Source organism: Electrona antarctica, assembly GCF_951216825.1.
Source record: "Electrona antarctica genome assembly, chromosome: 16".
Lineage (NCBI taxonomy): Eukaryota > Metazoa > Chordata > Actinopteri > Myctophiformes > Myctophidae > Electrona > Electrona antarctica.
Genome location: NC_136797.1, coordinates 29,768,656 through 29,783,467, shown reverse-complemented (window position 1 = coordinate 29,783,467; position 14,812 = coordinate 29,768,656). Strand labels below are relative to the sequence as shown.

The window sequence follows — 14,812 nt, the reverse complement described above, 5'->3', positions numbered from 1 at the left end:
CTTTATTCTTTCGGTCATGACCCACACTTCGTGACCATAGGTGAGAGGAGCGAAGATTGCTCGGTAGACAGAGAGCTTTGCCTTCTGACTCAGCTCTCTTTTCGTCACAACAGTGCCGTACAGCGACTGCAATACCGCCCCTGCCGCTCCAATTCTCCGGCTGATCTCCTTCTCTGTCCTCCCCTAACTCATGAACAAGACCCAGACATACTTAAACTCCTTCAACTGGGGCAATGTCTCATTCCCTACTTTGACTGCACATTGTGTACAATCCATCGGTTTCCTGCTGAGAAATGATTCCGATTTGGAGATGCTGATCCTCATCCGAGCCGCCGTACACTCAACTGCGAACCGGTCCAGCGAGAGCTGAAGGTCTCGGACCGATGGTGCCATCAGGACCACATCATCTGCAAAAAGTAACCCTTAGCTCACCGAACCCTCTCCACCACAACTTTGCCTTGAGATCCTGTCCATGAAAAGATCTGGAACTCCTACCAACATTTAGACTTTGTTAGGCCTACTGAGTATTATAATGTGCTTTGATACTGCAGCATAGTAATCTGTGTACTTTTCGTTCAGTTGATTTTTCAAAATAAAATCTGAAATGAATACTACACACACACGCACACACACGCAGACAGACGGTCGGTCGGTCGGTCAATTGAATTGAATTGAATTGAATTGAATTGAATTGAATTGAATTGAATTGAATTCAATCCAATCCAATCCAATCCAATTCAATTCAATTCAATTCAATTCAATTCAATTCAATTCAATTCAATTCAATTCAATTGAGCTTTATTGGCATGAGAAAACATATTTTGACAGACAGACAGACAGACAGACAGACAGACAGACAGACAGACTATACTCTGTCTACTGCCAGTTTCCTGACAGTAGACCTACACTCACTGTATATACTACTAGCATTTATTTATGTGTGTAGCCTATTTATTTATTTACTCGTAAGAGTCAATGTTTAGTCTATGACTCTATAGGCCTATAGAGATCCAGCCGCATATACATTTTGCATCACACCAGGATATAATAGATGATATGCCTTGTTGTTGCCTTCAATGTTTTTTTGTTTGTTTTTTCCTAATAAAAAAAGTCGCAAATCATGCATTGGTCAACAATTGGGACTTTTGGGAGGAGAGAATTTTTAACTTACTTGTTTGAACGACAGGCTCATCCTGATTCGTTCACGGCTTTTGTCCCTAGATGGTGCATGTCCACATTTCCACAACAGGACACACTCCTCCGTGTGTGTGTGTGTGTGCGTGTGTGTGTGTGTGTGTGTGTGTGTGTGTGTGTGTGTGTGTGTGTGTGTGTGTGTGTGTGTGTGTGTGTGTGTGTGTGTGTGTGTGTGCGTGCGTGCGCGTGGAGGAATTCACTCCTTCCTTTCAGTTTTTTGAAGCTCGGGGCAGCAGCAGCAGCAGCCAGAGCCCACCTCCATGCAGCAACAGAGGAGCGGAGTTACAACTGGTCGTGTGTGAACTGAACTGCGGGGAAAGAAAACACGCCTGGACCTAGCAGCTACCATTACGCACCAACGCACACTGCACACACACACACACACTCACCATCGCGCACATAAAGAGACTCGGATTGAAGTTGTTTTTTTTCTCCCCTCCTCCGATAAAAAAAACGAAAACTCTCACCCTGGATTAGATGAGAGCAGGAATGCACCAATAATAATCCCATGGTCCGGGGATCGCTCGCTGGGAGTTGTTGAGTAAACTAAACTTCTACCGTTACGCAGCAGCAGGAGCAGCGATGGCAGTGGACCAGGCTCTGAAAACTCTGCTCCTCATCGCGGTCTTCTCCTGGCCTCAGAATATCCGATGCCAAGGTAAGCATCGCAATGATCGCATCCACACACTTCTTATCTGATAGATGCAAACTCAACGGAAAACTTCATTCAAATGTAACGGCTGGCGTTTATTGAGAGAAATACGAACAGGGCAAAATGCCCTTCGCTTTGTAGTTGCAGAAGTGGTTCTTTCTGTGTGTAAAATGGCTTGATGTTCAAGCCCCCCCACCACCACCACCAGAAACTACATCTGCACTTAGTCTTAGTCTTAGGATATTTCATTTGCACGCAGGGAGAGCTTGCAGGCATGGCGACGCACTCTTTTACTTGTGTAATAACCACGTGAAAATAGCTGATCTACAAGCTCACAGCGCGTCGCGTAGGGACGCGTTGTGAGCTTGTAGATCGGATATATTATTTTCGGTGGAGAGATTTGGCGTATAGTCTACCCCTGGGAGAGGGGGGTAAATCAACTATGTTAACAGTTGAAAGACAATTGAAATTATATAGGATCTATTACACATGATTGTGTCTTTTCGGAAACCTTTTGGCCTGTTTATAGATGTTGAAATTGTAGATATTAAGGGAAATGGGGGGGGGGTCAGTATGTTTTAAGTGAGAGAGCAAAAAGACCATTGGAACTATTTGTTATTTGGTTCTATTCGGAAACCTTGGCTGTTTATATTCGCAAAATAAAAGCTCCCTTGAGTCTCCATGACTCCCGTCCCATGCACTGACCCGTTGTGTGTGTGTGTGTGTGTGTGTGTGGGGGGGGGGGTTGCAAGAGGCCAGAACCAAAGTCGTGACTTTCTGTTGGTATGGTGGTATCATCTCAGACCTGAAGATATTAAGATAAGGCAACTATTTGGGCGTGTTGTTAATTAGATTATTCAACGGCTGGAGGTTGAGTCTCATGCTAATTAATGGACCCCCCCCCCCCCCCCCCCCCCCCCATGGGGGTGACGGACAAGGAGGTTTCCTGTTTTGAGGTCGGGGTCTACTACGCTCCATTTGGTATTAAGCCATGGCAAGGGGGATGGGCCCACATGGAGTCGTTGGCACTTTACTTCTAAAAAGAAAGTGTGTGTGTGTGTGTGTGTGTGTGTGTGTGTGTGTGTGTGTGTGTGTGTGTGTGTGTGTGTGTGTGTGTGTGTGTGTGTGTTTTGCCGTTGCTATCGTATGCAGTTTCATTGATATTTAGGAAGAGGCATTGTCATGGATGCAGCATGCAGTCAACCGTGAAGTAGCCTAGAGCATGAAACTCTTTAAAAAGGGCATAGATCATGTTTGAAATAATGTCTTGATTATAGTTTATTAATGTAACAGAATCATCTGCACAATCAGGGATTTCGCCCTAGATTATGACTGATGGCAACTAAATAAATCTGTTTTTATTCCATTCAATAATTGTAGTTTGAGAAACTGCAGTTGAAGGTTGCATGAAGAGGCACTACATAAAAGTAGGCTATACTGGAATTCATGTGAAATTCTCGCAGTCATCATATTTTAATCAAATTGGCGAAAAAGATTTTTGGCACATCAAAGTGAAAGAATGGTGTCCTGAAGTGTGATTTATATTTGATTGAATGGTCAATAGTTCATTGGAATATACATATGTATCCAATCCAATGCACAAGCTCACAAGCCATTGTGAGATTATAGATCGGCTATTTAGGCTATTTAATCATGAATACAAATCATTACATGTCGGTCCCATTTTCAAATGGGGGTCCGCACAGCCAAATACAATACGAAATCTCGCATTAATACTTCAGAACCACTGTCATTATTATTAAGTAAGAGTAAGTACATGTGAGGTACATAATATGCTGTTATTAATAATAATGGCAGTAAAGCAAGCCCCCTTCGGAAGTGTGGTCAATCATCTTGAGCAGGACCATAAGGACTAAGGAGGGTCCCAGCTAGTCTTTGGCTTCAGGAAGGAAAACAACAGATCACTGGCTGTGGAGTGGAGCCTGATAAAAAGGTCTGCCTGCCCTCTGCACACTTGTTGGAAAGAAACTGCAACTAGTATCCATACCAAATATCATTGTATGAATACGAAAATAGCAAAACAAAAACAGATTGTCAAATATTCCCCAAGAAAGAGGCAACGAATTTGAAAATAGCCAATCTACAAAGCTCTTAGTTTGGCTATTTTCACAATTTGCATCTGCTGAACCGAGTCAAACAAAGTGTAATCCCTTATCCCTCAACTCCTAACAACTCCAAGTGCTTGTCCGGGTGGGGCCGTGGGGGGTCCCCCCCCAGTTCAAATATAATCATTTTTGAGCGGCCCGCAGCCTGAAAGGGTTGAGAACCACTGGTGTAGGGTCTCTCCACGGGGACAGACTCCCTCCCTATGTGCTCTCCATTTTATCAAAAGCTGTCCCAGCCAGGCCAGCTGATGATAAGTCATGCCATTGACACGCTAATCAACTCTCATGACAACAACAATGGCTGTTGTCTCCCCTAGTCTAAAGAATGGAGTCCCTTCTTTCTGGTTCTTTTTCTCTTCCACAGGAATGGAATCTGTGTCTGTCTGCGTTTATGGCCAGGCTGCTCACTGGAGCAACTTGGTAGTAAACTTTACTGTCCTTTTATACATTGTATGGCCTGGCGTTCACACCCTGTCCCTACGAAGTATAGGCTTCGTCCCACTGGTGGGAAGTAACTAGGTACATTTGCTTACGTATATCGTCGCTGTCAGGCAGAAAGCGTTTATCTCCATATTTTAACTTTTTGTGTTTTTTTGTGAATTAGTGCCCTACTTGATCATACTACAGTGTCACTCAAAAGTAGAAGATCCACCAGCTCTAAGCGCGGTGCGAAGTGGGGCGTTTTAAGCTTGTAGATCGGCTACTTTCTTAATTTGAATCCTGAAAGTAACGAACAAGTAGGACGTATGGTTTCCACCAGACAGAGACTGCATAGTTTTAGACAGTACTTTCACCTGACTTATTTACATTTATTTTCACCTAACTTAAGTATTTACATTTTTCAATGCTTTTTACTTCTACTCGGCTAAATCTGAGGCACACATATTTTACTCCACTACATTTATTTGACATTAGAATCGGCCCTCAGGTCTTAATGGTTTAAGTTAAAAAAAAAAACTATACTGCCACCATCGCTTGATTCCAGTTTCTCCCTGAAAGAATGTTTTAGTTCTAGCCAGTTTCTCCCTGAAAGAGTGTTTTAGTTCTAGCCTACTTACACACATGTGCTTGTTGTAAAGGATGTTGTCTGATACTAAGAATTTGTAGGCTACACTCAACCACATGGAAGCAGCTTCAGCCCCGAGGCCATGCAGGCCAGTCAGTCAGTTTCACAATCACATTATTTATGTCTTTGTAAATTGCCAGCCGGTGACAGACAGGCCTGGTGGAGGAGAGAGCTGGGTGTAAAAGACTCTGCTGTCGCTTTGTTGACGTGCATGGTTCCACCGGGGAGATTTTAGAAGGAGTTGACAAACATTTTGGTTTTTTTTACGAAGGTCCTTTCATCATGGAACTCCCCCTCACACCAGCTGAGCTGCAGGTGAAGGCTCTTTGTTCACTATAACACTCCGGGAAGGTTGACAACGGTGACTAAAGTGAGGCCAAATGATCCCACTGCATTATGGGAGTGGACAAGACAGACAGATGTAGACGGGAACGCAATGTCCCCCCACTACTTGTGTGTTTGTTTACGTCAGTGCTTCGCAAACAATTGTATGTCAAGCCCCCTCCCCCCGTCCCCGAATTGATACGCATGAAGCCACAGCCTTTGAGATTGAAAAGATTTGGTTGGTGCCAGAGATCTCTGACACACGAGAAGATGGTAGTTGTTAGATTTGGATTAAATACAGAAGGAGGGGAGAGAGAAACCTATGATCACTCTGAATATAGGCTAGCTGTGCATAACTGTAGTCCTGGGCTTTTAGAAGGTGGCATGTACACACCTGTTTCCTGTTCCAGTTCATTTTCCTCACCATAGCTTTGTTTCATTGGCTCACCTGTGTTTCATCATGTTTAAATTTGCCGCTTAGCCAATCAAAGTATCAAACTAAGCTATGGGAAAATGAACTGAAACACGAAAGAGGTTATGCCTCTCTCTGAAGACATTAGGACTACAGTAAAATGTGGTTTATTTAGAAAGATATAATTGATATACAGTTGGTCTCCTAAGTGGGCGGCGGCAGATCTTGCGATCGTACTGGTGCTAGATCCCGCGGGCCGCGGGTAACATGTAATTGTTTCCGACCTCCCGTTAGTCCGACCGAGTACTAACACCAAACTCTTACCCTAACCCTAACCTCAGTCTTAACCGGCCACGTAGGTTGCTAACCTCAGTCTTAAGCGTTATTTATAGTCTGGATTTTCGGTGGTGAGGTGACTACAACATGACGTCACGAGCCGCGGTGAAGAGCAAACCACCGCCCCAGCCCTTCTCTCTGTTTTTACTCACCACCGCTCAATATTTAGGTAAATGACTATGGGGCTAAAAAGGCACCTACTTCATGCAGATATGGGAAGTAAAACGGAGATGGCATGTATTTATTTTTTTCTTTTTTTTGTCTTGACTTCAGAGTCTATTGTCATTATACATTCTCTGACTTTCTGGCTGATGAAATAATTATCTAAAACAGTTTCAACCATGGCTGCACTATTCTGTGCATGTTATAAGACAAAACATTTAAAAATGAGCGAAATAGCTGATTTTGCAAGCTTGTGGATCTGCAATTTCTGAAATGGGGCTTAAGGGCTGAGAGAGAGATGAAGCAGGGACCACCACTACATGTTGTATAAAACTGGGATTAAACGTTTTCATAGATGGCTTATCTTTTCTATCAACATGTTGGATTCAAACGGGGCACTGTGGCACAGCCGCCTCACAGATAGAAGGTCCTGGTTTTGATTCCTGCCAGGGATTCTGTGAGCGTTGAGGGCGTGTTCTCTCCTCTGCGTCATCAGCGCCCATACCCTAGGTGGGGTTGGCGAAAGGGCCTTTCTGTGTGGAGTTTGGTATGGTAGGTGAAAAACATGCACACAGAGACAGGATTTAACCACTTAAGTCCTATAGGGTGAGAAGTTCAGTCACACGAGAGAGACTCGAAGTAGAGTCGCTGCTTCTTCGCCTGGAAAGGAGCCAGCTTAGGTGGTTCGGGCATCTGGTTAGGATGCCTCTCGGGTGTCTCCCTAGGGAGGTCCTCGGGACAGGTTCCACTGGGAGGAGACCTCGGGGCAGACCAAGGCGCAGTTGGAGGAAACACATCGACTCACTGGCCTTGGAACGTCTCGGGATCCCCCAGGAGGAAGTCACTAATGTTGCTCTGGAGAGGGAAGTCTGGAGCTCTCTGGTGGAGACAATACCACATACAACGACTCAAACTTAATACATACAGGTATGTTTTGCGTGTAACCTCTATTAATCTAACTCTATATCAAAGTCTAACTCATGTTGCTATGATTAGGTGATGTAATGATGATGTAAAACAAACGGTGTCAAAGCAAACATTAAATTCTCTTTATTGTTAATGGGATTTAATGTTTGTGTTAGGGACAAAACAAACATTAATTTATCTTCATTGTCAATGGCGTTTTTAAAACAAACAAACATTAAACCTATAGGAGGGGCTAGCGCCCCTCAAAAAAAGGAAAAGGGGCTGTACCTGCACGGGAAGAGATTTCCATCTCTGTATCTACAGTACTTTTACTTTCCCTGTAAATGTATCCTTAACTGCTGTGCTGCCTTTGGCAACCGCATTTCCCCCCGAGGGATCAACACAAGTCTTCTTATCTTATCTCATCTCTCAGCCTGAAATAGGGAGGAATGCCAGGTTGAAAGTCTTTCAAAGTCAGGACACATGATGGGCTGATAAATGGGTCACTCTACCTCTTCTAAATCAGTGGTTGGATCTGAGGACCCCCCAGGGGCAGTGGTGGACAGTTAGTAAGTACATTTACTCAGTGTTTGGATCTGGGGACCCCCCAGGGGCAGTGGTGGACAGTTAGTAAGTACATTTACTCAGTGGTAGGATCTGAGGACCCCCCAGGGGCAGTGGTGGACAGTTAGTAAGTACATTTACTCAGTGGTTGGATCTGGGGACCCCCCAGGGGCAGTGGTGGACAGTTAGTAAGTACATTTACTCATCTGGGGACCCCCCAGGGGCAGTGGTGGACAGTTAGTAAGTACATTTACTCATCTGGGGACCCCCCAGGGGCAGTGGTGGACAGTTAGTAAGTACATTTACTCATCTGGGGACCCCCCAGGGGCAGTGGTGGACAGTTAGTAAGTACATTTACTCATCTGGGGACCCCCCAGGGGCAGTGGTGGACAGTTAGTAAGTATATTTACTCAAGTACCTCAACCTTTTGAGGTGCTATTACTTCACTGGAATATTTCCAATTTCCAGATACTTTTACTACTAGTTAGTTGCTGCGAGAGTGAGGTCTAGCCAACACCAACTCGGGATTCCTGGACCGCTGCCCTCCACAATTTCCAACATCAGGTTATTGAGCTCTGCAGTTGTTGTTAGCCAAGCTGTCGCGCTGCAGCACGTCTATATAGGTGGTACGCTTCTTTCCCCTCCTGGCTTTGCCCTGGGTTGGCTCCCATAGAGTCGATTTACTTGCCTTTTACTTCTACTCCACTACATCTCGGATCCAAATATTGTACACCTACTGCACTACATTTTATTTGACAACCTTAGTTTCTATTTAATTTGTAGATTTTCATTATTACAAAACATACATTAACCACTTAATTTCTGCCATTTGACAATAGCCGATCTACAAGCTCATCTTGTAGATGTGTAGATCGCATCTCTTGCTATATTCAAAAGATTTGTATGCACTTGAAAACATCTGAATAATAAGTACTTTATATATATTTTCTTGCTTTTTTAACACAAAGTTTTGCTTCTGGGAGTCCCTGGCACAAACATTTTCAGATGGGGGATTCCGTGGCCAAATACATAGCATTCTGGGGGCACCACTGTTCATACGTTACTGTGCTGGTAGTCCAAGAAACACAATCTGCATCCATCCACACAGGACATATCAACGTTTCCCTCTCTCCATGTCTGCTGCCAACATGTGTGAAACAAATGTGTTACTGTTGCAGTGTCGAGATGTAATGAAGACTCACACCCCACCTTCTGCAATCTGCTTCTAATCTGCCTCCCTAAACAAAGGCCAGGACTTGGTTCCATGTGATAGATAGAGCGCTGCACGCGTACTGTACTGCATACGTATTGTACTGCATACGTATGTCCCCAAGTATTTCATTTTGTGTCAAGGTGACCAACTGGCTCGTTTCTGCGGTTGATGTTATATTTTCCACGGACTCAAACCCTTGTTCCAATTTACGTATCATTCTGACCCCCCCCCTCCCATTTAAGAATGTCTGTCTCTGTCTATCTCTGTGTTTGTCAGTAACTAAAAAAATAATTCCAAGTATGTGCAGTTTAATTAAAAATAATAATAATTGTCCCTTTCTTTCATGAATGTTCACAATGAAAACAAATAAAATCACAAATTGCAGATCTACAAGCTCACAACATATGAGCTGCGGCACGCCATGAGCTTATCTTCAATTTTAAATAGCCAAAGCATGAAATATAGGAGTAAGTGGTTAAATCCTGTCTCTGTGTGCGTGTTTTTTTTTCTCGCAATTTCACGCTGTAATCTGAAGACTCACCTCTTCAGACTCCACCTTATAGGCCGTAGCACTAGCCCTGGCCTTGACGACAATGCAGTCTTAGGCAGTGATGTCGCTGTTGATTTGGTTGCCCTACTCGCATATTAGTTGTGCTGCCCCCCCCCCCCCCCCCCCCCCCCCCCGACGACAGCGCTGCGTTATCTCATGCATATCAGCTACTTTCGCCGTTTGTGAGGACGCACTGTCACGCACACATGGGTGTGCGTTATTACGTGGCAGAGCCGTGGAGAAAACGGTTTGGCTTGGCACTTTTAGGCACATTTTGTTGGACCCCTCGGCGTGTTGCCCTACTCGCAGTGCGTATTGCGCATATACGTAGTGACGGCGCTGGTCTTATGCAAGGGACTTAGTTTAGACTAGTCATTGGTTAGACATGGGTTAAGGTTAGGTTTAGGTGTGCTGCCCCGTGGGAGGTTAGGTTTAGGGTGAGGGTTTGAGATAGGTTGTAGTTGTAGAACTAATGACTAGTCTAAACCAAAAACTGTCTAAACTAAGTACTGCACCCCTTATGCAAAGGTTTAAATGTAAATTAGATAGCATGTTATGTGGACACATGCCACGTTCATTGATTACCTGGCTGCTATCCTATAGTTTCAATGTACAGATGGTTTTGTTTACGTTGTTTACGTTGTGAGCTCGTAGATATGCCTGAAAGAACTTGGGACATATGGCACATTTTGGAAAATGACTACTTTCATTTTGGGTATGTTAAGTACATTTAGATACCAATTATGTTTGTACTTTCACTCAAGTAAAAGTTTGAATTGCAGCACTTTTACCTTTATTTCTACATTGTGCTACATTTATTTAATAATCCGAGTACTTCTGCCCACGCTCCTGTACATTAAAGGTAACATAGAAGCTAATAATATAGTCATGTCACACTCTAAGCATATGGGAACATTTAAACATACCGTTGGGTCTGTAAAGAGCCTCTATTCCTGCTCTAATGCCTGGAATGCTATTGGAGTATTTCTACTGGGCTTCCATTAGCTTTTCATTAGTTTTCAACCAACTATAAAAGGCATACATATCATCGCATATGGCTTTTTTATAATAAGCAGGCAAAATTCTTGTATATAGGCCTACTGTACGTACGCACGCACGCACGCACGCACGCACGCACGCACGCACGCACGCACGCACGCACGCACACTCACACACACACACACACACACACACACACACACACACACACACACACACACACACACGTGAGCTTGTAGATCTGCTATATTTTAAAAACAGTTAAAGGACCCCTTAGCTGAGAGAGCGAGAGATCAAGCAGGGACCCACACTATAGGGCTATTATAAAACTGTGTTGCAGATTAAACCTTTTCAAAAGACAGGCGTCTGCGGCTAGTATATGATATGACTGTGTAATTTCTTGTTTTTAAGGAGGGGACAGCCAGGGGCTATGTGTGTCCACTTGGTTCTCTCCAATCTGGTAACCCATCTGTCTGTCTGTCTGTCTGTCTGTCTGTCTGTCTGTCTGTCTGTCTGTCTGTCTGTCTGTCTGTCTCTGTCTCTCTCTCTCTTTCTCTCTCTGTCAATTAAATTCAAAGGGGCTTTATTGGCATGAGAAAACATACGTTTACATTGCCAAAGCAACGTGTCTCTCCCTCTTCCCTCTTCCCTCTTCCCTTTTCTCTGTCTGTCTGTCTGTCTGTCTGTCTGTCTGTCTGTCTGTCTGTCTGTCTGTCTGTCTGTCTGTCTGTCTGTCTGTCTGTCTGTCTGTCTGTCTGTCTGTCTGTCTGTCTGTCTGTCTGTCTGTCTGTCTGTCTGCCTGCCTGCCTGTCTCTACTCGTACCGTACCTGAGTAAATGTACTTAGTTACTTTCCACCGCTGATGTTTAGCAGTGCAATGGACACCTTGCAGGCAGCCTAGTGTGTACAGAGGGTCACAAGAGAGACGGGAACCGTTCCAGGCGGAACACTCTGCTGGTCCACTGTGCACCTGGTCCACTGTGCACCACAGGGTCACAACATAGAGAGACAGGCTGAACACTCTGCTGGTCCACTGTGCACCACGGGGTCACATAGAGAGACAGGCTGAACACTCTGCTGGTCCACTGTGCACCACGGGGTCACATAGAGAGACAGGCTGAACACTCTGCTGGTCCACTGTGCACCACGGGGTCACATAGAGAGACAGGCTGAACACTCTGCTGGTCCACTGTGCACCACGGGGTCACATAGAGAGACAGGCGGAACACTCTGCTGGTCCACTGTGCACCTGGTCCACTGTGCACCACGGGGTCACATAGAGAAACAGGCTGAACACTCTGCTGGTCCACTGTGCACCACGGGGTCACATAGAGAGACAGGCTGAACACTCTGCTGGTCCACTGTGCACCACGGGGTCACATAGAGAGACAGGCGGAACACTCTGCTGGTCCACTGTGCACCACGGGGTCACATAGAGAGACAGGGGTGGAGTGGGGGGCCCATGCAGCACCCTGGCCTCTCTCTCTCTCTCTCTCTCTCTCTCTGTACACTGGGTTGTCTCTCAAAGGCTTCTTTCATGATGGAGAGAGAGAAACCTGGAGGAATGTAATGCACCGACCTGACCGTCCATTCACTCTCACTTTAACGCTCCGACTACCGGTAACTCCAAGCGCACCAGCCGCAATCCGACATTATAACCATTATACCCCTTTCTTCATCGAGTTCAATTCAGACAGACAGACAGACATATAGATAGGCATGGGCATGTGCAAGGCTGTGATGTTTTTTAAGCTTCGCACATGGTTATTGTATGTGTTTTTAGTTTTGTCTATCATGTATGTACATTGTACAGTGTACAGTATATGATTTGTTTTGGTGTACTCTGTAGTCTGTATACATGTAACGACTCTGTAAGTTGCGACCCCCATGAAAACGAGACGGTAGGCCTACACCTCGAGGGGTTCATCCTGACAAAGAAACGTGAATCATATGCAAATGTTGTTGTTTCTCCTTGAATATCATGTGTCCGAGTGAGAGACACACACATGTACAGCGTACATTTTGAACAAAGTCAGACATCAATGTGTCTTTGGCCACTGACCGTGTTTTGTCCGTGCTGGGCACGTTGTGGCGGAGGAGATAATCCAAGAGCGTCCGTGGTGTTGTTGTTTCACCGCAGTTGTAGGAAAGCCCAATTAAACACGTAATGTTTTCTTGTGTTTAGCAATATTGTGCAGCTCAACCATCACGGATCGGTTATAGAGTTGTACAAATCGATATCACTCACAATTATTTCAAACTTGTGTCGATTTCTTGATATATAAGAATAAGAAACAAAGCGCGCTCCGCTCGATCATTCTATTAACATACACGAGCCAAGATCCAGTGTGGTTATTGGTTCTGCTGGTTTCTGTATCTTTTGGGACTAATTGGATAGAGTCATACTGTTGCACAGAGCGCCTACTGTTCATTAATGAAGTACAATCCATCATGGCTGTTGCATGATGTCACAGGGCATGTTATAGCTTCTTTGTGTTTGCATTAGGTTTATGTTACATGTAAGGGAGGGCTTAGTGAAAAGTCAACTGTGTATATGTGGAGCTGTAGCGGCGCTGGGCTGAATGTACAATCCATCTCTTGTGTGCCTCTTCCTGAGCTCCAGTATGGGCAAGTGGTGCGACCGCTATGGAGCACCCAGACACCTATCATATTGTGTCCGCTAACCTCGTTTTGAGGCACTGAGGTGTTCATGTTTCAATGCTTTGCTTCTACTCCACATCTCAGAGGGAAATATTGTTGTAAGGCTACTCCGCTACGATTATTTGAAAACGTTACAGTAATGGTGACACGTTTTGAAAACTTGCGAAACAGGACATTCTGCATAAAACCTGGAAAGCATTGTGTCATTTTAGATTTTAGCTATATCCTATATAGCAACATACAGTTTTCAGAAAACTCTTAGTTTGGAGTTGGAATACTGGTTTAGAACAGTGTCAGTGCTTCTAAAAAAATACATATGTGGTCAAATACATATCATTTTGGGGGTCCTTGGCAAGTTGTCATGAATATGTTTGAGAACTACTGATTTAGGTGATTAACCTTTGTGTAGTGCATTGTTAGCTTCAATTGAAGCTAACAATGCACTACTCTTGATCAGAGATACTAAACAGTTTTTAGCTTTGTAGATCAGCTATTTCACTATTTGACATTTTGTTTTATTGTGGAAATGTTCTAAACTTCGATACAGCAATGCATTGATTTGTAAGAACTTGCAGTGAAGACAGTGTACGGGATCCTTTTTTCTCTACTTCTCTAGTTCCAGTTATCCGACACACCTGTCCACTGTAGGTGTGCAGAAGGACGTTTTTCTTACACAAGTTAAGTACAAATATGACAGAGCAGCAGAGCATGGTGGACCCAAACACACACAATAGAGAGGCTGAGGCAGAGGCAGGTCAATAAGTGTACCACAATTTAAATGACTATAGCACATAGAACACATTGAGCTTTGTAATACAATAAACTAGAGGAACACACTAGAAGTCAAACAGCACAGTGTATCAGCGTCTAGGAACTGAAGGTCTATATAGATGCCTTAACAGACAACGTCACACTGATAAGAACCAGCGTGCGCGTGCAGGCCGGCACCACATGAACCCCACCGATCATCAGATGCAGTGGAAATTTGGTCATTGCACTCAATGCACCATCAACTTTCAGATGCTGTTTTTCACCCAGTGTGGAGGAAAAATGCTTAAAGGACTTTTTTGTGATCTCTCGCCCTTGAAATATTTAATCCTTGGTTTCTGTTGAGTGTAAACAATTATAGCAATTCAAAGCAGTTGTCCTCAAAACCACACCTACAGTCGCTGTCATAAGACCGAAGAAAGCGCTCTATGGTACCAGAGTTGTTCGTGATCGCGCAGCTGCAGCCCATCAAGCCTAATTTGTGCTACATCCTGTAAAAGGTGTCGCGCACACAGAGAACGGAAGACGTGACGTGAGCTTTTATATCAGTGCTATGAAGTATATCTTATATTTTATATAAGCGCTATGAAGTATAGCTTATATTTTATATAAGCGCTATGAAGTATAGCTTATATTTTCAAAACAAAGCGATACTGCCTCATCAAAGTTGGTTGTATTGAGTTATATGACTTTATATATTGTCAATTTCTGCCATGAGAGGGGGAGAGGTGATGGAGTTGATGAACACAACTGACAATCAACACAGGCATAGGCAAGGGACAGACAGTAATAGTATAACTAGTAATAATGATAACTAATATGTGAGACAAATCAAGTGATTGAAGAAGGTACAGGCTGTCCATGGGCCAGTGCTGTTGA

The 14,812-nt window shown here is 44.2% G+C and overlaps 1 protein-coding gene across 1 annotated transcript in view; it reads left to right on the top strand.

The window, feature by feature from the left end:
• The first annotated feature begins 1,717 nt into the window (after window positions 1–1,717).
• Window positions 1,718–14,812, top strand: part of ror2 (receptor tyrosine kinase-like orphan receptor 2) — a 33,366-nt gene continuing 20,271 nt past the window's right edge. The window contains exon 1 of the mRNA XM_079523978.1: window positions 1,718–1,852. Within this exon, the coding sequence (XP_079380104.1) occupies window positions 1,777–1,852 (76 nt within the window). The 5' untranslated portion in view covers window positions 1,718–1,776. The remainder of the gene's footprint in view (window positions 1,853–14,812) is intronic.